The following is a 27,701-nucleotide window of genomic DNA, read 5'->3' as shown; positions in this document are numbered from 1 at the left end:
CCGGTTGGTTATTCACGCTACTGAGGGACAGCTTGCTACATCACTAACCAGTGGGTCGCGAATACCGGGGGCGCGGCTGGCCATCAGTCTGCCCGCCCTGACGGGTGAGGTCTGGCACCATAGTAAGGCAGGCAGAGCGCATTACACTGTACAGAAGCAATGAAGCGAATGATTTGGTGAATGCAGGGACCGCCCCAAGATAACGGATGGTACTTTTCAACAGTGAGTGCATTTATTGACTTTCTACCGTCGCCAACATTCGCATTGATGATGTGCGGACTACTCCAATTGTCGTTTCCCCTTTGAATTATGCACACAAGAAATGTAATTGTATGCCACGTGTACCAATAAAACAGATTTAAAAAAAAAAAAATGGTGTTGGTTGTAAGTCAACCATATAGACAAGCTATCATAAGGGTAGCATGGACTAAGCAGCCTTAAAGGCTTAACTCAAGAGGGCATGTGAAGCCAGCTGTTTTACCAATCACAATCCTGTAATATCAAATGAAAGGACAGCACACAAGTTATATATTATAAAAATATATGTATTTATTACTAGAATAATCCTCTATACTCTTTATGAGTCTAGAGGCACAAGCGTTTAAACAAAAGCACAGTTAAACATATAAAAGTTGCACAATTATGGATGAGGCCCAGGGGCCACTCAAACCATATACTAAAATATTGGTATAAGTATCACTAATCGAGCAGTGGTAAGGGCTGAGGCCTTGGGAATCGCTGGGAGCAATCGGGACTAGCAATGCTGAAGTTGGGAAAAGCCCGCGGGATTCGGGTGCAGCGCTGAAAGCACACACATGCACCAATGCAAAGTCAATGGTGCGTAAAAGTTATCGAGTTACTGTTTTAAGAGTCTTCTGACTGGCCTAGAAGGACAAAACCTTAGACCTAGACACTAGAGGTGTATCCCTTTACAGGAGCACCGGCGTTCAAGAGTTACCTCACCCACAGGAAGCAGGTGCACAGGTGCAAAGTCGTGTCGGCTTTCGTCGTGTGGATCTATGGAGCCTGTAGATGATAATGCTGCAGGCGGCCAGAAGAGAAGTGTCCGGTGCGATCCAAGGGTGAATCGAAGCTGAAGGGAACCTGAAAGCAGAGGGGACAGAGTCTGGGTCACTCAGCAGTGACCAGGGTGGAACCAGGAAGGAACCAGGCAATGTCGGGCGCAATCAGGTGGTTGTCGAGAAGCTTGTCTCTGCTGCCACGTGCACTCTGGGGCACCGAGGATGTCCAGGAGTGGATCACGAGCTGACCCACGAAGGCTCTCGCTGTTGGCGGTGTCGGCTTCCGGATTGGAGCAAACAAAGCTTGGCAAGCGCTACCCACGCAGGATTCTGAGAGTGTGGAGGGGGTAGCTTTGGTGCAAAAGCTGCTCAGGGCTGGGAATTCTCAAACCCTGTTGCACAGCCTCGAGGGGGCCTCGGGAGCTGCACAGTCAGCACTTCGTGGTTTTTCCAAGATGGCCGGCCCCACGCTTCAGGTCGCCTCCACGGGTCTCAGATTCGCTGGGTCTGTGGATCGGGCTGTTGGAAGGCAGGATAGCTGGGTCTTGTCGATCTCTGTCGCTCGAGTTCTGGTGGGAACTGCAACAAAGCAAACGGTGAGGCGCTGGATGGTGCCTGTTTGCACAGGGTGGTCACTCCTTGACCACAAGGGAGATTCTTCAGTCTTCTACGTCTAGTAGGATGTCGAAGGGTCCAGAGTTTTGTTTCATAAGTTTGTCAGGATAATCTGTGTGCACTAGCACTGCTCCCACTCTTATACCACTCTAGTGGGATGGATCACCTGTAAGGTCCCTCCTATGGGTGGGACCCAGGAAGGGGGAGGTAACACCCCTTTCCCTTTGTCCAGGGTCGCGCTGGGACTGGGGCTGGAGTGCCTCAGAACCGGTTTGACCGGATTATGCAAGTGTAAGCCTTGTGCTCCACAGGCAGTGTCTAGTTTCATTCAACCCACCCTGCCCCAATACACTATCTCCTGTCTGGGGAGTTGTAGCACCTCCCTGCGACAGGAAACCCTTTGTCCAGGCCTCCTCTGCCAAGTTTCGGTCAGCAGCAGGAGGTCAGACTCGTGTCGGTGGCAGCAGCATCCATTTTGCGATGCTGAGGCTCTGGTTAGAATTAACGGCGTTTTAGCAAAGTGACATGTCTTCTCCCTCTAAAAGGGTGGATGCGACCCCGTCGCCAGGACTGGCGAGGGGGTAGTATCCCAAATCGTATGACACCTTACACGACATGTTTTGATAAAGCCAAACCAAAGTTAGCACATAACCGCGATTGATTATAATGCACGTAAGAGTATATGGTATGGCAATATCCCTGAACAGCTAAGGGAGTTGGTCCCGACAGCTGCAGACAGGCTCAGCTCATGCTAGAGCACCATCTCACATAAAACCAAGCACTCTGCCTCCAGGATTGATAAGGCCTGCCATAGGAGTGACTTATAGGTATATATGTGTCCAGATATAGGTTTAGATATAGGTATACTATATCTAAGCAAGGGGTGATTACACCACCTTGCCCCAGCTGAGTGATCAGCCAGTTGTGTCAATTTAAGAACCAGCCAGGGGTGGCAAAAGATATGCTGCAGCCCCTGGTAGGCCTTGGATGCACCTATGCCCTTGGCACCTATAGTGCACTGTATAGGGGCTGACAAGGTGTCCATTACCAAATTGGTTATGTACCTATAGTACATGGAGTCCATTTTAAGAGAGCAGATAGTTGTCCTGGTTCCCTGCTAATCAGGGGCCCAGGCTAAGTCGAAAACCAGCTAAACACAAGGCAAAAAAGCTGGGGTAACCATAGTCAGGTATCCACCCTCCTACAGTCATGTTTGCAGAAATCCATAAATACCTTTCCGAAGTAAACAGCTAGAGGTTTGCTATCCTTTAAAAAAGAAAGGCATGTTTATAACAACTAAAGGTCTGCCTTGGATATTACTGAACAGGGAAAGTTGTGTGTCACTATAGTTGGGAACATTAGAAGCTAAGCAGCTCTATCAAAGTTCTGATTTACAAGATCCATGCAAGGAAAATACTACTTACCAGTATGCATCTGTTCTTGGCATGTAGAGCTGCAGAATCCTACATTTAGCAATAGATCGCCACCTGGTGTTGGGCTCGGATGATTGCAGGTTGGTCTTCTTGGAAGAAGTCTTTGTAGTCACGAGATAGGTGACTCCTCCCTTGGACAATACTGCGCATGGTCATCGACTCCATCCTCAGATTGTTTTTCGCCATGATGGGAAATTACGGAGTTAGTAGAAGTAAAGAGAAAGGACGTCCATGCACGTGCATCTAAGTAAGATGAGTACTGGAACGGATACAAGTCCCGGGAAAGCGGGAGGGCATGTAGGATTCTGCAGCTCTACATGCCAAGAACAGATGCATACTGGTAAGTAGCATTTTCCGTTCTAGGCATATGAGCGGCAGGTCCTACATTTAGCAACGATTGTGCAGCAGTGTCTCCCCTAGCGGTGGTCACTTGTATCCGTTGCAGCATACTGAAATAGTGTTGTAAGAACAGCTTGGCCTACTGCAGCTTGCTGCTTAGCTTGCACATCAACACAATAGTGTTTAGTGAAGGTGTGTATTGTAGACCATGTTGCTGCCTTGCATATGTCCTCTAGTGGTAGGTTTCCTAAGAAAGCCATAGAGGCTCCTAGTTTGCGAGTGGAGTGTGCTCTAGGAGGAACGGTTAGTGTACGTTTAGCTTTGTGATAGCATATTTGAATACACTTTACAATCCATCTAGCAATTCCTCCTTTAGAGATGGGATTGCCTTTGTGTGGGGGAGAGAAAGATACAAATAGTTGTTTTGTCTTCCTGAAGGATTTAGACCCGTCTGTGTAATATAGTAGAGCTCTTCTAAAATCTAAAGTGTGTAAAGCTCTTTCCGCAACAGAGTCCGGTTTTTGAAAAAACACTGGCAACTCTACTGATTGGTTTAGGTGAAAAGGAGTAATCACTTTTGGTAGGAATTTAGGATTGGGTATAAGAACCACTTTTTTAGGATGTATTTGAATAAATGGTTCTTCTATTGTGAATGCTTGTATTTCACTAACTCTTCTGAGAGGGGTGATGGCAACAAGGAAAGCAGTTTTCCATGTTAGAAATTGCAGTTCACACTTATGCAACAGCTCAAAAGCGGGTCCCATGAGACTTGTAACATTTAGTTCCATACTGGAGCAGGTGGTAACCTAGGTGGGATTATTCTTTTTAATCCTTCCATAAATGCCTTTATTGCAGGTACTCTAAAGAGAGATAGTCTATTTTGTAAATTCGCTGCAATTGCTGCTAAATGCAGGCGTATGGAATAATAAGCCAAACTGGACCTTTGTAAATTTAGAAGGTAGCAAATGATATTTTGGATGGAAACATCCAAAGGATTAATGTGATTGTTGTTACAGTATATTGCAAATCGTTTCCACTTAGCAGCATAGCATGCTCTGGTAGTGGGTCTTCTAGCTTCTTTAATTATATTCATACAGTCCGGTGGTAAGTTTAAGTAACCAAAATCTAGGACTTCAGGAGCCAGATTTAAGAGGGATGGCGTGAGCTGTAATTTCTGATGTGGAACCAATGAGAGATCTAGTAGCGTGGTGAACCACGGCTGGCGTGCCCATGTGGGGGCCACTAGTATTAGTTTGAGAGACTGTTGTCTGAGCTTGCGTACTACTAGTGGAATGAGTGGGAGAGGCGGAAAAGCGTACGCAAATTTGCCTGACCAGTTCATCCATATTGCATTCCCCTCCGACCGTGGGTGTGGAAACCTGGCGGCGAAGGTTGGGCATTTTGAGTTCTCGTGGGTGTCAAACAGGTCTATTTGTGGATGCCCCCACATTTGAAAGAATGGTTGAAGAACTTGTGGATGCAACTCCCATTCGTGAATCTGTTGGGACTGGCGACTTAACAGATCTGCTATCTGGTTGTGGATCCCTGGAAGGTGTTCTACTGTCAGATGTATGTTTTGAGGGATGGCCCATCTCCAAATGTTCTGTGCAAGTTGGGACAGTTGCAGAGAGTGTGTCCCCCCCTGTTTTTGTACATAATACATGGCTGTCATATTGTCCGTCCGGACTAGGATAGCTTTGTTTTGTATTTGTACTTGAAGTCTTGAGAGCAAGGAAAATTGCTAGCAGCTCTAAATGGTTGATGTGGAACTGTTTCTGTTGATTGTTCCACTGACCTTGTGTGGTATAATGCAAGAGATGGGCTCCCCATCCTGTGAGGGATGCATCTGTCGTGAGCACCATCTGTGGAACTGGATCTAGGAACGGCCGTCCCTTTGTCAAGTTTTTGGTGTTCCACCATTGCAGAGAGCGATATGTACGGCTGTCTACCAACACCAGGTCTGTGAGCTGACCTTGAGCCTGATTCCACTGTTGTGCTAGACATTCTTGTAGTGGGCGCATTTGCAGTCTTGAGTGAGTAACTATAAAGATGCAAGACGCCATCATGCCTATTAGTTTCATGAACACTCTGGCTTGTAGAGAGTGCTGGCATTGAAAAAGGGAGACTGTTTTGAATACTTTGAATCCTGGCTTGACTGGGATACGCTAGAGCTACTGATGTGTTTATAGTAGCTCCTAGATATTGATAAACGTGCGAAGGCTCTAGGTGCGACTTGGTGTAGTTTATCGTAAACCCTAAGTTGTGCAGTGTTTGAATTGTTTGTTTTGTGTGTTTGGCACACTGGTTGTACGATCTTGCTTTTATGAGCTAATCGTCGAGGTAGGGGAAGACATGTATTTGTTGTCTTCTGAGATGTGCTGCCACTACTGCTAAGCACTTTGTAAACACTTGTGGTGCTGTTGTGACCCTGAATGGAAGGACTTTGAACTGATAGTGTTGTCCATGTATAACAAACCTTAAGTACTTCCTGTGCGCAGGATGTATTGGAATGTGAAAGTAAGCGTCCTTTAGGTCTAGTGTGGACAAAAAATCTCCCTGTTGTATTAATGGGAGTACCTGTTGTAAAGTAATCATGTGAAAATGATCTGATTGTATGTAGTGGTTGAGGGGCCTGAGGTGGAGAATTGGTCTTAATGTCCCGTCCTTTTTTGGAACTAGGAAATACAGGGAGTAAACTCCTGTTCCTTGTTCCTCTAACAGAAGTACTTGAATAGCATCTTTCTGTAGAGGTGCTAGAAGCAGAGTTGAAGCAGAGTTATGTGTTCTGCAGACATTGAACGCTGCCTGGGTGGTATGTTGGGGGGGGGGGGGGGGGTGCTGTGAGTTGTAGGCAGTAGCCATGTTGGATAATTTGTCTTACCCACCTGTCTGTTGTGATGGAGTTCCAGACAGGTAGGAACTGTGGAAGTCTTCCCCCCACAGAAGTGGAATGCTGTAGGGGAGGCAGAGGGAAGTCACTGTTTAGGAGTGGAAGAGGAGTGGTTGTTGTTACTGCCTCTACCTCTTCCCTTGTTGTTATTGCCTCTGTATCCTCCTCTAAAATAGCCTTTATTAGAGGAGGTCTGTGTGTGTGTTTTAAAAGATGATGATGTGTCTGCGCCGGTCTGCTTGGAGCCTCCTCTATAAGAGGAGCGGCGAAAAGAACCTCTAGTTTGGGTGGATTGTAATGCCCCCATAGACTTAGCGGGGTCTGTGTCTTTTTTCATCTTTTCTAACGTATTATCTACTTCCGGCCCGAACAATTGGTTCTGATTAAAGGGCTGGTTTAGAATGGTAGTTTGTACCTCTGGCTTAAAACCCGAGATGCGTAACCATGTGTGACGCCTGAGAATAACACTAGTGTTCACTGCTCTGGATGCTGTGTCAGCTACATCTAGTGCGCATTTAATTGAGGTATTAGATATTAATGTGTCTTCTTGTAAAAGTTCTGCTGCCAGATCCTTCTGTTGATCTGGTAGGTGCTCCATTAACTTTTCTAGTTGATCGTAATGAGCCCTGTTGTAGCATGATAGTAAAGCCTGTGTGTTTGGTATGCGCCATATGTTGTTGCTTGTGCAGCAATTCGCTTCCCTGACGCATCAATTATTTTGACTCTTTGTCCGGCGGGTTGTATCCCCAGAAGTTTGAGAATTGGCCCTTTTTTGTGCATTTGACACTACCAAGGAGTCTAATGGCAGATGACCCTTAATGTATACTGGATCACCTGGTACTGGCCTATACTTTTTCTCTATTCTAGGGTTTAGCACCCTACACCGTACTGGATCTTAAAAAAATCTCTGGCGCATGTTTAATGACCCCCTTGATCATAGGTAATATTTGGGTAGACCTTTGTGACTGTTCGAAAGTGTCTAGCAAAAAATCCTCTTCAATGGCATCAGAGTGTATAGAAACCCCATGGTAAAGTGCAGCTATGTTTAATAAATGGTTAAACCCAATACTATCCTCTGTAGGGGAAGGTTTTGTTGGGTAGTACTGAGGATCAGGGATGTCTGATGTATTATTTGGTGCAAAATTATATGAATCATCATCCTTGGGATATTCTGTGTTGATATCCTCATCTAAAGGGTATGTATGTGGCTCAGTAACATCATCCCCCCACCAAAATCATACTCCTCGTCAGTGTGGTGTGATGATGCAGGAGATTGAATAGGAGAAGTTATAGGTTCCACATATGGAGTGAGAGGGTGAAGGAGAGGAAGGGTGCATTGGAGAAGTTGAAAAGTCCTTTTTTTCAGGAACCACAGGTGTAAGTGGTGTGTCTGCTGGTCTCTTTTTATAAGGAATGGCTTCCACATGTCCAGTCTTTGGATTAATACGGACCTTTTTCTGTCTAGGATCTGGTCTAAACAGTTCTTCCTCTTCTATAATCTTCAGCGTCGATTTTTTCGGAGCCGATAGAGGTTGTCTAGTGTTTTTTGCCTTAGGAGTAACTGAGTATTTTGGCAATGTTTTCAGTGCCAAAGGTTGTTTAGTCTTGTCTGGGGTCTTTGGTACCGATATTAGAGGTTTCGGCGTGGAGACTGATTTCGCTGGTCCTGTGGCGCCGGAAACTGGCTTCCCCTCTTTGTTTTTTGAACCGGAAGGTTTCGGAGTCGAAGCTTTCGGGTCTGGTACAGGTTTTGGCTTCGGCACCGATGGTACGGGTGCTGAAGTGGCTTTGTCTTTGGGCGCCGAAGGGTGTTTTATTTTCGGTGCCGACGAGTCCTTTGTGTCGAAGGATGTTTTGGTGCTAATGGAGGTGTAACTGGCACATGGTGTTTCTTCGGTGCCGAGGCACCGGAAGGCGTATTCTCTTTCCTCCGAGCCGGGCCCGAAGGCAGGGCGTTGGAGGGTAAATTTCGGTCTCGACTGGGCCCCATGGGCGGAGTGCTGACCATCGCCTTTTGTTTGGGTAATGTCTGTCGTGCAGGGGCAGATGTACTCACGGGTTGTCGAGATGGAATCTAATCGTCCGAATCCTCTGCCCCCGATATAATCTGGAGATCAGGCGAGTCCTCCTCTGCGCCGAGTGGAGCCTCGTCCTCGGAGATATCTTCGATTGGATATTCGTCCTCGGAGAAGTCTTCTTCGACGATCTCCTCTTAAAAGATGGCATCCGGTGCTGGAGCTGATCTCCTCATTTCGTGTCGACGGGCCCTCCGATCCCGGATGGTCTTCTTCGATCGGAAGGAGGCACAGGCTGTGCAGGTCGACTCGTCGTGTTCTGGCGATAGACAGAGGTTGCAAACCTCGTGATGGTCGCTACGAGGGAATTTTGCTCGACATACGGGGCATCTCTTGAATGGAGTTCTTTCCATGAGGCGTAGACCGCATGGCGCCGATGGGCTCAACGGCCCGCGTCGACGCACCGGAATGTAGCTGGTGATGTCGAAAGTCTATTCGATGTCGAAATAAGTTTGTTTGAAGTTTCTCGCTTCGAAAAAAGCAGAAAAAAGTATTCTAGCCGGAGCGGAAAATTTTCATCCGAAATGAGTGGCGGAAAAAAAGAAATCGGAGGATGGAGTCGATGACCATGCGCAGTATTGTCCACGGGAAGAGTAACCTATCTCGTGACTACAAAGACTTCTTCCAAGAAGACAACAACCTGCAATCATCCGAGCCCAACACCAGGTGGCGATCTATTGCTAAATGTAGGATCTGCAGCTCATATGCCTCGAACATAGCAATTTTCAGATTTAAGGTTAGAAAGGAAAAGAAGTTCTGGTACAGGGGAAAATAAACTGATGAAAGATGCAAGTACTACTGCATCACTGCACCAAATAGAGGTGCTTCAATAGAGGCAACGATAGCAGCAGGATACAGTGGGTCAAATTTCCAAATCAATCACTGCCTAAGTCTCATTAGGACACGCCAAGCAAGAAGAACCTCTAAATTTCAGTCCAACCACTTCTGCCTACCTCCATATTTACCAATCTTTCTTGTTTGCCCCTGGACACAGGAAATTGGTTTACGTGATGGTGTTGCTTATGTGAGGCTCTTCCTGACTCACCTCACTCTTTTTTAGACCCACGTAGTTATTAAAGAATTGTGGGCTTCCTGCTTAATTTGGTTTGTTTGATTTTATAAATGCAATGACAAATATGGGTGGGTATAACTAGATAGTCAACCCTGTCCCACCGAATAAGAATAGGTGTGACCACTTTTGAAAATTTGAATGATATGTGTTAGCATGTAACCATACAATACACCACCACAAATGATATCATCCCAGCCATGGAATACCTCAACTTCCAACTCTAAACAGAAAGCAAAACCATGATCATAGACACCCTTGCCTACCATCCTCCAGAAGCACGCCCAGCCTTCTGCAACTTCCTCACCCTCCTTAATAGACTTCAACAACTATATTTTCCTCAGCAAACTCAACTTCCATCTCGATGACCACAATGCCATCAACACTACCAACTTCTTCGACAGCATGAACATTGAACTCACCCACCTCCTCCATGACAGCCACACCACAGAACTCACCTGGACCAACCACTCCATGGTCCACTTCAACATCACCAGCTCACAGGTCTTGGCCCCGCCTGTCTGCCCAACACCCCCCACCGCAGCTGGAGCAAATTCTCAAAGGACACATGGATCAACGCCCTCAACACCACTCACCCACTTCCTCCAACAACCTAGACCAGAACTTCAGAAACTTCAACAACTGGATCACCAAATGCACCAATAGCGTTGCTCCCATCAGTAACAACACCAACAGCGGGTCTACTAAGAAGGCTAGCTGGTACACTGAAGACCTCATAACTACTAAACCCTGTAAACAACTTGAAAGGAGATGGTGGACCAGCAAAGACAGGACCAATGAGACCACCTTCAAGACAGCCCCCAACCTCAACCAGAGAGTGGAGAGAATTGAAATAAAAGGTCTTCGCCTCATGCATTGAATCAAGTTCCAATAACAGCAAATAACTCTTCAGCATAGTCAAGGAATTCTCCAACCCCTCGGCTGCAACAAATATTACCCCCCTCATACGAACTCTGCGACAACCTTGCAAACGCCTTCCACAACAAAATCGCCAACATTTACAGAAACTTCAACCACCACCACCACCACAGACATCCGACCTACCAAATGGATCCAGCTCGTCTCACACATCACCGCCTTCATCAGGAGTTTGGTCCACTCAGGGGCCCCAACCGACCCAGGCCCTCATCAAATCCTCTACCTAAGCGAAGGCAGAATTAGGCACATACTCACCTCCTTGTTCAACACCTCAATTGCCATGGCCACCTTACAGAGGACGGGAAATATGCAGAAGTCAACACCCTACTAAATACATCATTGGAAGACTTCAACAAACTCAACAACTACTGACCGATAGCCCTGCTCCAGATCCCGGCCAAAGTATTTGAAAAAGCCATCAACCAATACCCCTCACATCTGGAACAGAACCTCCTACTCGCAATATGAATTCTGCAGCAGCCACAGCAGCTAGACCGCTCTCATTGCAGCTACATATGACATCGAAGCCCTACTCGACCTAGGAGAGACTGAGACTCATCCTCCTAGACCTCTCTGCAACCTTCGATATGGTCTCCTACCACACACATCACAAGGCTGCACAACATACACATCCAAGGAGCCGCTCTGAGATGGATTGCCTTTTTGCTTACAGGGAGGACACAAATAGTCTGCTTTCCCTCCTTCACCTCCGAACCTAAGGAAATCATCTGTGGAATACTCAAAAGTTCCTCGCTCAGCCCCAGCCTCTTTTCACACTTATAGGACACCTCTGGGCATCATCATCAAAACCCACAGAATCATCACCTATGCTGACAACTCATCCTCTCCCTCTCCAAAGATACCACCAAGATAAAGTTCCACAACTGCATAACAGATGTCACCAACTGGATAAGGACAACTGTCTGCAGCTCAACTCTGAGAAGACCGAGGTACTGATTTTCTGAAACAAAAGCTTTCCATGGGACACATCCTGGTGGCCCTCAGAACTCAGACCTACTCCTACCCCCACTGACCACACTAGGAACCTAAGCATCATTCTGGACAAGCTAACCATGACTACACAGGACAAGTCAGTCTCCTCCTCCTGCTTCTTTATCCTATGCAGGCTTCGTAAGATATTCAAATGGCTACCCCATAGCTCAAAACGCACCTTCACCCAGGACCTAATCTCCAGCTGGCTGGACTACTGCAATGGCCTCTACGCAGGTAGTGCAGCTTACCTCCAATGACTACTACAGATCATACAGAATGCTGTAGCCAGACTCGCCCGGGATCTCCCTAGACAAACCTACATCACCCCCTAACTCCGGGCACTCCACAGGTTCCCTGTATAGAAAATATGCACGGTCAACCTCCTGATCCATGCATACGTGGCCATGCACCATTGTGGATCCACATACTTGAAACACCGCCTGAGCTTCCATAAACCCACCAGGCACTTCCAATTTGTGTCCCTTTCTCTAACCATCACCATCGTATTCAACATAGCTGATGCAGAGATCACTCATTCTCCTATCTAGCAGCAAAGACATGGAACAAGCAACCCTTTCATCTATGGACATCCCCATCTCTTTTAGAGTTCCAAAAAGTCCCTGAAGACTAGGTTATTTGGCTAATAAGCTGGAGTCTGCGAGTGCCTGGATACCCTCACAGTTACATAGCACTCTATAAATATACTGATTAATTTGCTTTCCAAACATGGAAAAGAATATTCACGATGCAGACCAGCAGCTGTGGTACAGAGCACAGACAATCCAACGGGCTATTCAATAAGACAATTGTAAACAAATAACAGACACAGACAGCAGAGCGTGTACAGTAAGAGTACGGATCTTATTTCTTTTCAATAACAGTTAACAAATTTACAACTTGCTATAATTAATATTGGATATCTGTCAAAACGTGGAATACCTTGAAACTATTCTGACCTGTCTCTAGCTCTTCTCCCGTCATTAATCACTTTGAGTTTGTAAGAGATGAGTGACTGAGATCACATCACTAGTTCCATCTGCTCAGACAAAGCTAAACAAGGATTGACAAACCCAATAGGTCTCACCCATGAGAGCTACGGGCTTTAGGGCAATGTTTGGTTAGCATGCTGCACAGCTGCACGCATGCTTTGCAGTGTGGCTACAACTAATATAAAAAAGTGCTACAGTGCAGCCAGGCCTAACTTTTTTTTTTAAGGTGTATTAGCACTGGATGCATCATAATCCATTTTTAGTGAAAATACATTTGGAAGCAGATAACATCTTTTGTAAATATAAACATCCATTTTAAAGGAGAAATGGCTTCTTTGAAGGACGCGTGGCATAGTAAAACAGCAACAAATCGCAAGAGGTTCAAAAAGGGCAACAGCGAAGGAGAAGAAATATAGGTAGTGCTTCTATTACAGCTCTATCAGCGGAAGGACAGCAAGCAATCAAGCCGAAGTAATCAGTACTTGGTCCATGCTCCAGCCGAAGAGGAAGTGAAGCCACCACATGCTGACCAATTAGATGGCAGCAAATAAAAGTGCCAATGAAGCCAACAAACGTTAAGCAATGGACAGGCTGTGAGACCATTGTTGTATACAATCTCTCTCACAGAGTCCATGCAGCGTTTGCACTGTTGCAGCCAAGGCCTAAAAAGGCTGCTTTGGAGGCCAGCATCACTCTGGTCATGCTTTTTCATTAGCCTCCTGCTGAAGGCACACTACTTCCATTTTGGCCACAATGCCATTCCAGTCAGACTATAAGATAAGTTGAAGCGTACTGCTTTGTTCAGCTCCAAACGCGCTGTTCCTTTCTTTTTTAAGACTGTGAATCAGATGCATTCAGAGATAATATAGAGATCAGATGGGTGCCCTTCTAAAATCTGAACATTTAGAGGATTTCCCAGCCCCCAGAGGCTAAACAGAGGGTCCTCTCAAGTGGAATATCCATCTACATTAAACAGAAGCAAGGGACACCTTGTACTTTGTGTGTGCTGCAGAACTTTCACTGTAGGTTCAGACTTTATGCAAACAGACTGCAGTAGACCAGCATTTTCCCCTTTAGCCCTTTCCATGCTTGCGCCGGCCAACGGCTGACGCAAGCACTACCTTCGGGGTCCTGCACACGACCGTTGGCCGACGCAGCCCCACCCACCCATTAGAACGCCCACACCACTGCGGAATGTCCCCTCGGTAAACAGGTTAATCAAGGATAGGGTCCTACAGTCTTTTTGCACATCTACATGAGACTGATCCCTGGTCATCAAAAAGTTAGGTATTCTGAAAAACTACTAAGATGTTAGACAGCATGCTGACAAAAGCTTCTGCCTCACGGTAATGCATACAAAGGAGGCAAGCAATTTCACACCTTTATCCATCTAGATTGTTCTAACAATTGTACACAAAATATTGAAAGGGCTGAACCATGTAAGGTTACAATACCTCTGCTAAATCTTCAAGACTACGACCAAGAGAGCAGCAATTAATTCATACCTATCAAAGTATGCAATCAAAGGCAGTTGACAGAGAATTAAATTTGCAATTCCTTGAAACTAAATTATTTTCTTATGAAGGAGTGTTGGGTCAAAATTGTCCCTTCCTTGGTATACAGGCTTCTTTCTCTGCCCTGAGTGACCAAATGCCACTGTTGAGTTTTGACATCCCACACTACCTTCCTTACCTGAAAGGCCTGAAACTGCTCACCCTGCCTAACCAGAGTGTATGTACATACTGGGTTGTACTTGGCCCATAGTGCGAAGCTATAATAGGAAGGGCCCCATGACACCACTGGCCAACTTTCTCAACAACCACAGTTGGGGGTCTAATCTGCGTGCTTTGTGGACAACCATTCAGAAAAGGGGGTGGTGATGAACAGAGTGTCTGAATTAAGCAGACCACTCTTAACCAGTCCATAGATCAGGGCTTGATCCATCACCGTTATTTATCTCACTGCACCATCCCAGCTCAGAACCTGGCTATATGCAAATCAGTCTGTCCCTGGCCCAGTGCATCATGGGAACAGGGCAGACCAAACTACCAAGCCAATTCTTCACCAGAAAGGAGACAAGCTACCGGGGACCGGTTTCTGGCATTTCAGCCGTCTTCGGCCCGGTTTGCTTGAATCCTGATGGTGCAGTGAAAAAGGGACTCATGCACTGGGCCAGGGTCGGACTAATTTGCATATAGCCAAGTTCTGAGCTGGGATGGTGCAGTGAGCTAAAAAACGGTGATGGATCAAGCCCTGATCTTTGGACTGGGTAAGAGTGGTCTGCTTAATTCAGACACTCTGTTCATCACCACCCCCTTTTCTGAATCATTGTGGACAACCAGACATGGGCTAAAATAGAGAGGCAATGAAGTTTATCACACATTCCAATTAGAATAGGGTTTCCAGTTCCTTATTTTCATACCCAAATCAGTGAATACTCTTAACCCCTTCGATGCGGATGACGAGCTCAGCTCGTCATCACCCACGGGGGTCGTGTGCTGATGACGAGCTGAGCTCGTCATGGTGCCACTAAAATGGCATTTTCCAGCACACAGCGGGAAAACGCCTAGCATCCAGGTGGTTAAACTAGATTCTTTTAGCCTCAGTTAGGACTAGGGATGTTATAAGCATTGCTTATGTCATTTACGACTCATTGCTATCCTTTTGATGCATCTACACTAAAATCTAAAACACATTTTTGGATAGGGACATTTTCTTAAAATACATTTTGAAATATAAAATGTCTTTACAAGCGCCAAAAGATGAGAATAAGATATTGTTGGCTAAAGGAAAGGAAGATAATCCAAAAACTATAGTAAGTGCAATACACTGTTCAGATAAAGAATTCCAAAGTTATGTGCACATTCACAGAGCGACAATAAAATGTTTATTCTGGTATTCAAGGCATGCTTCAGTCAATATTCATGTGGGTAACTCCCAAACTTCAATCACAAACACTAGACTTTTACAAACTCCCAACAATGCACAAAAATAAATGACACAGAAAGACCAAAAACTACAATCTGTATTCCAGATACTGACCCTTGGCCAATTTTTTCATATCTTGTGTACTTCTTCTTTGGGTCTCCTATGCTAACAATGGTTCCTATAGAAAGGTAAAATAACACTGGTAAGGTCAGCAAGAAAATCTGAGGAGAAAGCAAGAACGGCAAAACATTTACACAGTAACTGTCAACGTCTCTACTGTTGTAACTATTTGTCTTTACCTACTAGGGCTTAATGTAGGCAACACCATAGAAAAGAATGATGTTGAAAACAACTAAAATGGAAATACTCCCCTCGCAGTAACTTCGGTACTCTGTGGTCTTGTATATCCACCTTCACAAATGGTTGGGAATTTCATGAAACATATGCAGGACCAGAAGTTCTTTGATCAAGAGTGTGCAATCTCCTTACATTTCTCATTGGGACATCACATGAATGTTCCCTCTCTTGAGCATCAACCGGTCACTATATACTTTTCACTAGTATCCCAGCCCAGTTGTCTCATTTTGTTCTGTCACAAAACATTGTAGCACAATATGCATTTAATAAAGAGATAGTTGGATTGGTGTTGTGAGGGCCAAAAATAATTACAGAATTACCATAATGAAAGTTTTTCTTAAGTCTGTCTCTCCTTCCTTGCCCAGATGAATGGAAAGCAGATTTCATGAACACAGAAATCTTAACCAAGCTTCGTGAAATTAGATAGGGAATTTATTGGCCAAAACATTACCTTTCCAACAATCTATCCATTGAGCAGTATTTACCGAAGTCAGCAATAAGAAAATGCATCTGAAAAGGTATTACTTAGTTCTGATGGAATGAGCATGTCTTGGAAAAGGTTAAATCCACTTGTGACTTAAGAGTTCCATACTTATTGGGCCATCCATCTACAGCTTTTGTCACCGAGTTGTCCGAGGTGCAACAGTCATAAATTATGAGAAGCGCCGATTGTCTAAAATAAACAGTTTTTTAAAGTATAGCTTAAGAGCACTGGAAACATCCAAATTAGAAAGCATTTTCATAGCAGAAAAAATATGAGGTCTGTGTTGAAAAACTGGAAAAGGTATTTTCTGTTTAATAGGATATTCAATTAAATAGAAATAGGGCAGAACTCAGACCCCCTCTTTCGTGAAAAATCAGCTTGAAGGTTAGCAATGCTCCTAGCCAAAGTGAAGGTGAAGTGAAGGGTTGGGTCCAATGTTAAGCGGCATGTGCAGATTGCAGCGAGGCAATGGATTTCCAACTGGTGGGCTAAATGTTGAAGGTCATCATCATTTTGCAGCTTCAGTATTAAACTAGGTACCTGCTTATCAAGAAAGGCAGGGAATGCAAAGATCTAATGTTTAAAGAAAATATAGGATCACCAAGGGATTTAAAGTGATGTCGTTGGGAGTGGCTAAGATAGTGGCCTTAGCCGAGGCAGTATAGCAAGCACTGCACAGGCCCAACAAATAACTCCAATTATCCTGCCCTCTCGCTCGACCTAACAGGCGGAAAGCCCATGCCGGGACCCAGGGAGGCTACAACGCTGTCTCAGGTGATGAGTCAGTGAAGTGGAACCGGCATGCGGTGTGTCTGGACTGCGTCATAACGCGGCCTGTAACAGACAGGAATACACCCCCCTCCCGGACCAGAAACGACAGAGGAGACACGTTATTGCCATATGAGAAGCCATATCGGAGGTGAGCAGGCGGGGTGGGTGGACAAGAAACAAAGCACGTGGCACACCTGTGCCGATTAAGCTGGAGGCATCCAGTCATGGGGCGTATGGCCTGATAAGGGAGCACGCTTCCACACAAGCCAGATGAGAAAGAGGCCCTGCGCACCTCCCAAAAACAAATCTATATACATCCGACAACTCCTCCACACCGTGAAGACAGAGGCCACACAGGGGAATCCTCCTGAAGCCTTTATTGAGGACACAGGGCATAATGCATTTTGGCGAGTCTTTCGCCTTCCTCATATGCCTGTCCAAAAACGCAGCACAATTTCATCTCCACCATTTACTGCTCCTGCTGCCCTCCCATTGGTCTGAGAGCTCCACCCTACAGTTGTCAGAATGCAAGTCTCCTGTAGTTTTAGAATATCGTCTACAGTTCCCATAGTTCTCCTTGCTGGTAGAGTCAGTACGTGGGGACAACACAATTGACCCAATATTCAGGGGAAGGTGAGTATTATTCCGATGTAAGGCCCGATTTTGAAGTGATGTCCTCTTGGCTTCATCGGGTCCCAACTGACGTTCCAGCCCCTCTTGAAGGAGCCAGGCGGCCGCGAGTCAGGATAAATAATTCCCTTCTCCTCGCACAGTAAGGAGCTGATCCTGGCAGCAGCCCTGTCCGTTTCCCCCACAAGCTGAGGCGGGCCGGAGTTCACCAATCCCTTGGTCAGAAAACTTCAGCAGCAGCTGCACCAGCATTCGCTTGATGAAACAGGGCCCCTTTAACCACGCTACTGGCCAGCGTGCAAAATATCCAACAACTCCTCCACACCTGGAAGAAAGAGGCCACACAGGGGAATCCTTCTGGAGCCTTTATTGAGGACACAGGGCATAATGCATTTCGGCAAGCCTTTCGCCTTCCTCAGATACCTGTCCAAAAACGCAGCCCAAATTCACACTTACACACAAACTTACACGCACACACACATACTGCTGAGAGTGGATTTGCAGACGGTAGCGGAACGCTCCATCGCTACAGAACAAACGGTCTCTGAAATGCGAATTGAGCTAACAACTTTAAAAATGGCGCTCTCAGATCTTACAGCGATCTTGAAGCAAATCGCTAAAGATGCAAAAGGACGCTCACCGAGATTTATTTACGATGGCCCAGAGGGGACGGTCCCGGAACAGTTTCTGGAAAGCTGGATCAAGAACATATTGCTGGAAACACCCCCGTCTGATCTGTTTATAATTGAGAGGGCACACAGAGCATTGATCCCAGCTCCCCCTGCAGGTGCCCCTCCTCGTACCCTCATAGTGAAGATATCAAACTATAGAGACTGAGGCTGCATCCTCAGAGAGTTCAGAAAGCTAGAGACCCCCAATTCAAGAACCACACCATTCGCATATTTCCGGACTATACAAAATTAGTTCAACATAGGATGTCGTTTACTAGCGTGAAGTAAAAATTGAGAGCCATGCTGCTGCACTGTATGCTGCTATATCTAGGAAATCTTAGGGTGCTAGACGCAGGCCGTTGCATTTCTTTACCTCCCCTGAGGCAGTGTGGAACTGGCTGGAGGTGCAGGAGGAGGGGCACAAGCTCCCCAAATCGGGGTACACAACAATTTCGGAAACCCAAAAAACGCTGGTGGACCAATAAGCAACCCAGCCGCTCAGTCCAGCAAATAGTCGTCCGGCAGGACGGATCGCTCGCCATGGAGCTTATCGTGTTAGGCCCAGAGGAGAGGCGCTTGCCCCTGGTGGACTAGGCACAAATGCAAACTGAACAAAAGGAAGCTATGGCGCTAGTGGAAGTTCTGACTGTGTGACTCAGACACTGGTTCTGGAAAGATGGAAAAAGACACTCCACAAACAGAGGAACCATAGACACCCAGCTAACGGAGCCCGGAATGGACTATCAAGATAAGTAGTGGGGTGGGGGGGTTCACGGGTCAAAATAGGCAAGAGACTAAAATATGGACATATCTGCTAAATGTAGCCTGAATAGCACTGGTGTCTCTACAAGAGACGGCGAGAGTCAGCAAAAGGGATGAAACATAGATGTGAGATGGGCTGGAGAGGCCGCCTTCCCCCCTGCTATATCTTTTATTCTCCACATCTCCTTTACTATATTCATTCACAGGTTCTTCTTGCCTGGTTATCTTTTTTTTAAATGTAAGTGGGTTTGTGTGAGAGTGTCACTGATTGAGTGGCGGAGGGGATAGGAGCACGGGCGAGGTGGTTTTCTGCCTCAACGGGTTCCATGTCTCGTCCGGCAATTTATTTTGAGACTGAATGAGTGGGGTACATTTACGAAATTCAGGACCTAGGAGTGAGTGCATTTGGGAGTGGAATGGGGAGAATATTTTTGAATGTTTGATTAGTTACATTTGGTTGTTATATCGGTATGGTTAGGATTAGACATACGACTGGGGAGGCACAAATTGTTTACCTAGTGTATACCCGGGAGGTGGAGGGTGGGTCTCAATCAATCAGTGACACTTATAGAGCGCGCTACATACCCGTAGGGTCTCAAGGCGCGGGGGGGGGGGGGGGGGGGGGGCGCTACTGCTCGAACAGCCAGGTCTTCAGCTTCTTCAAAGGTTCAAAGAGCAGTTTATGGCAGCAAAGGCAACATAAGCAAATGGTTAGGACATTACGGTATCACTGGATAGATGGCACAGTTTAAATTTGTGACGTGGAATATGCGGGGGTTAATTCCTCCATTAAACCTTATAGGGTGCACTCATACCTCCGCCATGGCATGAATATAGCGCTGCACCAAGAGATGCACCTCCCCCCCCCCCCCCCCCCCCCCCCGCCTAGGTGCCGTACCTTGAACAATGATTGCACACTTAACTACAGAGAAAGGAATTCCACCCTAAAGGCGTCCAGAGGGCCTCAAAAAAGGATATTTGACTCCCATATAATTCTAGTCTTCCCAGATTACACCTGAATTGTCGCACCTTTCACCAGGTTAAACAGAACAGAGCGACTCACTCAAGTTCAAAGTCCTGAACAAGAATGATTTTTCTTTAACGTTGGACCAGGTGAGGTGGACAGATTGGGGAGACTCAATTTGCAGAGAGCAGGTAGAAGTCCAAGACTGTGCTCTCATAAGTCATGCGTGAAGTGCGACAAGCCTCCAGCAATAGTTCTGGCAGACCACAACCCCAGCCACAACTGACGGTCGCCCCATCACCTTGATGTGGGATGCCATTGAGAACATGCAGCATAATCCTGCCTCACATGACAGGATGGGGTACTATTCTTACAATGACAAAGAAGCCATTGATTGTACTCTTCCATGTTCTTTGCCTGGTCAAGTGCTTAAACCCATTTGGGTGCCCATACCCTTGCAGCTCCAACAGGCTGCATACCCTGAGCCCCTACACGCAAGGAGACAAGTACACTGTTCACTGGAGGGCTGTGGCACTTGTATCTCACTTGTTACCCACTACAACCCCTTCCTCTTTTTCCATTTACTTGATTCTGTTTCTGCTCCCCATATTTTAACTATTATATGGCTTGTATTAACAGAATATTTTTTTACTTTTTAGGTGATGGATATTTCTGGGGTGGAAGTGTAGGGTGGAGGGGATAGACGGGTGATGTCTGCATTTATTATTTTTTCTACACAAATCACAGATACGTCTAACTTCTTCTGCACTAAATCTACAGGGGTCAATTTTCTGAGTGACAGAATAGAGGCATACAAAGTGATGTCATGGAATGTTAATGGGATGAATGGCAAGATACAATGAGGAGAAGTTACGCTTTAAGTCAAGTGCAATACCACAACTATCCTTTTTCTCCAGAAGGCACCTTTAAGACATGTAAAGCAACTTTCGACGCAGCTAAGGAAACAGCTTACCACTCTGCCTTCACACGGGGCACCGAGGGACAAAGCGATTCTTCTTAGGAATTACTTACCCTCCTTGGTGAATCTCAGTAGATACAATTGATTTCAGCCTTTACAACACCATTGCAGGCTCAATGGATGGCCAACCCCCCCACACTTGCTAGCATCTACGCCCCTCCAAATCTACAAGTTGACCCTCTCCAGTCTGTCCCAAATACTAGGGGATTCACTCCCAGCCACAACTATGGCAATGGGGTACTTAAATAGCATGGTAGAGCTACCGTGTGACTGTACCACAACTATCTTCCACTAGACAAACGGTTCTCCCAGTGGGCCAATACTCTTTGCCTGTTACACCCATGGCGCAGACAACGCCCATTTGACACGCAATATGCTTACTACTCTCCTCACCACAGTTCACCCTCTAGGATAGGTGATCTAGTTTCACTGAACATGTGCGCAGTGTGAGACACCCACATTCTTCTACGTGGGGTGTCCGATCACCCAATTATTAAGCTGAGTTTGTGAGCCACCGGGAAGGGCACCATGGAATGCAAATGCTACTTACCAGTATGCATCTGTTCTTGGCATGTAGGGCTGCTGACATTTATATCTGTGCATAGATCGCCGCCTAGTGTTGGGTCCGGATGATTGCACATTGTTGTCCTGGAAGAGTCTTCGAAGTATCACGAGATAGGTGGCTCCTCCCCTGGACTACAGTGCGCATGGGCATCGACTCCATCCCCAGATTGTTTTTAGCCATTGGGGCCAAGATGGAGTGAAACTCAGTGAAAGATGACCATGCCATGAAATGATATGTGAACACTGCAGCTGCTACAGGCGCTGGGGAGGAGGGCGGGCGATATGAATGTCAGCAGCCCTACATGCCAAGAACAGATGCATACTGGTAAGTAGCATTTGCAGTTCGAGGCATGTGGGCTGCTGAATTCATATCTGTGCATAGAATACATAGCAGTCCCTCCACTAGCGGCGGCTGCCCGTGCCAGCTGCAGCAGTTTGGAAAAGTGTCTTGAGAACAGCCTGTCCTACAGCTGCCTGCTGTTTGGAGTGCACGTCTACACAGTAATGCTTAGTAAATGTGTGTGTGGTAGACCATGTGGCTGCTCTACATATGTCCTCTAAGGGAATGTTTCCAAGGAAAGCCATAGAGGCCCCCAACTTTCTGGTGGAGTGGGCTCTAGGTGGAATGGTAAGAGTGCGTTTTGCCTTTGCATAGCAGATTTGAATACATTTCACAATCCACCTAGCAATACCAGCCTTGGAAATAGGGTTACCTTTGTGATGTGGCGCAAAGGCAACAAAAAGCTGCTTAGTCTTTCTAAAATCCTTGGTCCTATCAATGTAATACATTAGGGCCCGTTTAACGTCAAGGGTGTGGAGCATCCGCTCCGCCAGTGACCCTGGATTTTGAAAGAACACTGGCAACTCAATGGTTTGGTTGATGTGGAACTGAGACACAACCTTGGGTAGAAATTAAGGGTTAGTGCGGAGCACTACCCTCTTTGAATGAACTTGGAAGAAAGGCTCTTGGATTGTGAGGGCTTGCAGTTCACTAACCCTCCGTAGCGATGTAATTGCTACAAGGAAAGCCACTTTCCATGTCAAGAACTGAATCTCGCAGGAATGTAGTGGCCCGAAGGGAGGACCCATCAGTCTTGTAAGAACCACATTGAGGTTCCATTCAGGGGCTGGTGGAGTCCGTGGCGGAATGACTCTTTTGAGGCCTTCCAGAAAAGCTTTGATGGCAGGCACTTTGAAAAGTGAAAGGTGCTGTCTATTTTGGAGGTATGCGGCCATCGCAGACAGGTGAATGCGAATGGAAGTATATGCCAGATTACACTTGTATAGATGGAACAGGTAACAGATGATGTTCTGAATAGAAGCATCTAGTGGATCAATGTTGTGGTTTGCGCAATAGATGACAAACCGTTTCCATTTTGCCGCATAACATGCTCTAGTAGTGGGCTTCCTAGCCTCCCAAATGATGTCCATACAATTGGGAGGAAGGTTAAGGTAGCCAAACTCTAGGACTTCAGGAGCCAGATCGCCAGGTTGAGCTGTTGCGGATCTGGGTGCTGAATGTCGCCATGGCTCTGCGTCAGAAGGCTGGGTGTGAGATGAAGCCTTTGATGCGGTACCACGGAAAGTTCCAGAAACGTGGTGTACCATGGTTGGCGAGCCCACGTTGGAGCAACTAGGATGAGAGTCATCGAGTGCTGCCTGAGCTTGCGCGCCACCAGCGGTATCAGCGGCGCTGGGGGAAAAGCGTACGCAAATCTGCCTGACCAGTTCATCCATATCGCATTGCCCAGCGATTGCGGGTGTGGGAACCTGGCGGCGAAGCTTTGGCATTTTGCGTTCTCCCTTGTGGCGAACAGGTCGATCTCTGGATGACCCCACCTTTGGAAGTACGGTTGGAGTACTGATGGATGTATCTCCCACTCGTGCATTTGATGGCTGTGCCTGCTGAGCAGGTCCGCCATTTGATTGTCCTTGCCTGGGAGATGTTCTGCCATGAGGAAAATGTTCCTCTGAATGGCCCACTTCCGCATGCTCTGCGCCAGATGAGACAGCTGCGGAGAGTGTGTGCCCCCCTGCTTCTGAATGTAGTACATGGCCGTCATGTTGTCCGTCCGGATCAACACGACCTTGTTGCACAGATGTACTTTGAATGCCTTCAAGGCCATGAAGATCGCCATCAGTTCCAGTACATTGATGTGCATCTTCTTTTGCTGTAGCGTCCATAGTCCCTGCACTGTGTATTGGAGTACATGCGCTCCCCATCCCTGGAGAGAAGCGTCCGTCGTCAGGATAATCTGCGGCACAGGCTCTTGAAACGGTCGGCCCTTGCAAAGGTTTTGTGGATTCCACCAATGCAGAGAGTTGTATGCCCGACCGCTCACCAACACTAGGTCTTTTAACTGCCCGTGAGCCTGAGCCAATGACGTGCTAAGCACTCCTGAAGCGGACACATATGTAGTCTCGCGTGTGGGACTATGGAGATGCAGGAGGCCATCATGCCTATCAACTGCATGAACACTCTTGCCGGAAGCGAGTGTTGAGGTCTGAATCTTTGGATCAGCGATTGAATGCTGTTGACTCTCACTGAATTCGGCTGCGCCATGGCCGCCAGAGTATTGATTGTCGCACCCAGATACTGCCGTATGTGGGCGGGCTGGAGATGGGATTTTGGGTAATTCAGTGAGAACCCCAGATCGCGCAGAAGGTGAATGGTGTGGGACACGTGGTCGGCGCACTGCTGGGCCGACTTCGCCTGAATGAGCCAGTCGTCCAGATAGGGGTAGACGTGGATGTTTTGACGTCTTAGATGCGCCGCCACCGTCGCCAGGCACTTTGTGAAAACCCTGGGCGCTGTGGGGACCCCAAAAGGCAAAACCTTGAACTGGTAGTGCTGGTTTTGAATGGTGAACCTGAGGTACTTTCTGTGTGAAGGATGCAGTGGAATGTGGAAGTACGCATCCTTTAGGTCCAGAGTTGCTAGGAAGTCCCCTTGCCGAAGCAGTGGGAGAACTTGCTGCAGCGTGAGCATATGGAAATGTTCTGACAGAATGTAAAAGTTGAGCGGTCTGAGGTCTAGGATGGGCCTAAGGGATCCGTCCTTCTTTGGAATCAGAAAGTACAGGGAGTAAACTCCCGTACCTCTTTCTTGCAGGGGCACGAGCTCTATTGCCCCTTTTTGCAGCATGACGTTGACTTCTTGCTGCAACAAGTGCAAGTGCTCGCCGGACATAGGACGGTTCTTTGGGGGTATGTTGGGTGGAGTGGATGTGAGCTCCAGACAATAACTGTATTGAATAAGAGATCTGACCCATCTGTCCGTGGTGATGGACTTCCACACGGGCAGGAACTGCTGGAGTCTCCCCCCGACCGGTGTTGTGTGGTCGGGGGGCAGTGACAAGGCGTCACTGTTTGTTGGCGGTGGAGGACCTGGAGCTGGTATTTCCACGTCCTCTGCCCTCGACGTTGTTGCCACGGTATCCACCCCGACCCTTGTTGGTATAGGAAGGTTGAGTGTTGCTCTTGTAGAATTGTGTTGACTGTGCCAGTTGACCCCTCGAGGTGCCTCTATTATTAGAGCGACGAAAAGAACCACCTCGAAACTGCTGGGACTGTAAGGCGCCCATAGACTTCGCAGTGTCGGTGTCCTTTTTCATTTTCTCGAGGGTGGTATCAACCTCTGGGCCAAACAGGTGGTCTGGGTTGACAGTCTGGTTCAAGATGGTAGTTTGAATGTCTGGCTTGAAACCGGATATCCTGAGCCATGCATGCCTACGAAGTAGAACGCTAGTGTTAATTGCTCTTGAGGCGGTGTCAGCCACGTCCAGAGCGCACTTAATTGAAGCATTGGTGATAAGCTTCCCCTCCTGTATCAACATTTCTGCTGCTTCCTTATATTAATCGGGTAAGTGCTGTAAAAGGGTCTCTAGAGTGTCATAGTGTGCCCTGTCATATCGCGCCAGTAGCGCCTGTGTGTTGGATATGCGCCATATGTTGGCTGCCTGCGCAGCCACCCTTTTCCCCGAAGCCTCAAAAACTTTGGATTCCTTATCTGGGGGAGGAGCATATCACCCGTAGTTTGTGAGTTGGCTCGTTTGCGTGCATTGGAGACAACCGGGGAGTCCAGAGGCAACTGTCCTTTGATGTAAGTAGGATCAGTGGGCACTGCCTTGAACTTTTTATCAATACGTGGGTTGATGACTCTTGCTCGGGTGGGCTCCTTGAAGACTTCTGCCGCATGTTTCAACACCCCTTTTAGCATAGGTAAAGTTTTAACAGTTTTTTCAGAGACTGAAAAGGTGTCAAAGAGGAAGTCGACGTCCACTGGGTCAGCATGGAGAGCGACGTCATGATTGGCTGCCGCCCTTTCAATGAGTGCATTGAAAGCTGCAGAGTCTTCTGTTGGGGAAGTCTTGGCTGAAAAAAGCTGAGGCTCCTGCCCTGAATGCGGGTCTCCAGGATCGCCACCAGCAGACCATGGCTCAGTCACATCTTCTGGGTCTGAGTAGACTGGATAGGTATACTCATCCTCGTCGTTGCCGTCACCCTCCTCCACATGGGAATGAGTGGGTGAAAGTTCATGTGCTTGTGGTGATACAGGCTCCATAGAGGCAGAAGCACCAGCAGAGTCCATCTTTTTCTTAAGTGGAATTTGGTAATGCTCTAATTGTGGTTCAGGGGTGATCTTTCTCTTAAGGAGAGAGAGCTTGCCCGTGTTGGCGTCGATGATCACCTCCTGACGCTCCTCTTCTGCTAGCGGTCGATGCCGCGGACTTGGGACCAATAGCGATGCCTTCGGCGTCGAAGATATCTTCACGGGCACTCCGGCCGCAGGTTTTGGTCTGAAAGCCTTCGGCGCCGTCTTCGGCGGCAGCGTGAACAAAATAGGCGCTGGCGTCTTTGCCGGTTTCTGAAGAGGCTTGGGCGGCACAGGGTCCTTCGGCTCGACTGCTGCGGCCCCCTCCCTAATACGTTGAAGGGACTCCGTAACCTTCTTAGTGAACGAGGCGGAGGGACGCACCGGCTCGAGAGAGTCTTCTGAAGCCGGTTTCGGGACGGCGACCAATGACGCGGTCTTCGGAGCCGACGTCGTTGCCCCCTTGGCCTTGTCGAGTGGAAGCGAGGCAGTGAGAGACTTGGGGTCGTCCTGCCGCTCTTCGTGTCGAGAGTGGCCTACTTATGGTCGTCGGCCTTCGGGGATCGAGGCGACCCTTATGAGTGTCGATCGTCTTCGGCGCCGATGCAGCTGCGTCGGTCTTTTTAACCTTCGGCTTCGATACAGTAGCCTTCGGGTCGGCCATTTTGGCGTGGCTCTTGAGCTAGACGGCCATCTTGGATTTCTTCGGCGCCGAGGCCTCCGAAGTCTTCGATCCAACCAGCGTGACTAGCGCTTTCGGTTTCGATACGCTTGGCGTCGAGACCGATGGTTTCACTTTCGGTTTCTGTACCGTGAGTGGTGCCGTATCAATGTCCGTGGCCGGGCCGGATGGCCGAGCCGTAGGACGGGAATCAAGGCTTTGGGTAAAGCCCGAAGGCGATCCCACGGTGGCAAGGGCCCCGTCGTCGTCCCCTACCTCCTCGACGACTTCATCGAAATCCTCATCTTCCGCGTCGTAGTTGTCCTCGACCTCCGACGCCGGGTTAAATTCTGTGATCTCTTGGATAGTGTCGTCGCCGGCATCCTCTGCGTCGAAGATGTCCGTAGGAGGTGGTGCCGATCGCTGGGCCTCCAGGCGCGCAGCTCGACGGAGCTTGAGTGTCTTCTTTGACCGGAACTTGGAGCAGGCCATACACTTAGCCTCGTCGTGGTCCGGCGACAAACACTTGTTACACACCGGGTGTACGTCGATATGCGGATACTTCGAGGCACACACCGGGCACCGTTTAAATGGACTTCGGTCCATGATGGAAGTAGGTTGGAGCGTCGTGTAGGCCCGTCCGCGCCGAAAGCACGCAGAAGGGCAGTGTTGGTTCGGAGCCGAGGAAATACAACCCGAACGATAGACAATACCAACGCAAGTCCTAAAGACCTTTTGGTCTCGAGCAAAGTAAGTTAAACAACTATCGATTCCGACAGAGGGAACCGAAACACATCCGAACCCAATGGCGGAAAAAAACAATCTGGGGATGGAGTCGATGCCCATGCGCACTGTAGTCCAGGGGAGGAGCCACCTATCTCGTGATACTTCGAAGACTCTTCCAGGACAACAATGTGCAATCATCCGGACCCAACACTAGGCGGCGATCTATGCACAGATATGAATTCAGCA

General features: G+C 47.6%; 1 protein-coding gene across 3 annotated transcripts in view; it reads right to left on the bottom strand.

Annotated features, from left to right (window-relative positions):
* PAK2 (p21 (RAC1) activated kinase 2) overlaps positions 1-27,701 on the bottom strand; it is a 1,025,622-nt gene that overhangs the window by 393,619 nt on the left and 604,302 nt on the right. For all 3 annotated transcript variants that reach the window (XM_086943970.1, XM_086943969.1, XM_086943968.1), the window contains exon 8: positions 15,407-15,470. In XM_086943970.1, the coding sequence (XP_086800096.1) occupies positions 15,407-15,470 (64 nt within the window). The remainder of the gene's footprint in view (positions 1-15,406; positions 15,471-27,701) is intronic.

This window comes from Lissotriton vulgaris, chromosome 11, assembly GCF_964263255.1.
Source record: "Lissotriton vulgaris chromosome 11, aLisVul1.2, whole genome shotgun sequence".
NCBI classification, from domain to species: domain Eukaryota; kingdom Metazoa; phylum Chordata; class Amphibia; order Caudata; family Salamandridae; genus Lissotriton; species Lissotriton vulgaris.
This window is presented reverse-complemented; position numbering and strand designations above follow the sequence as displayed.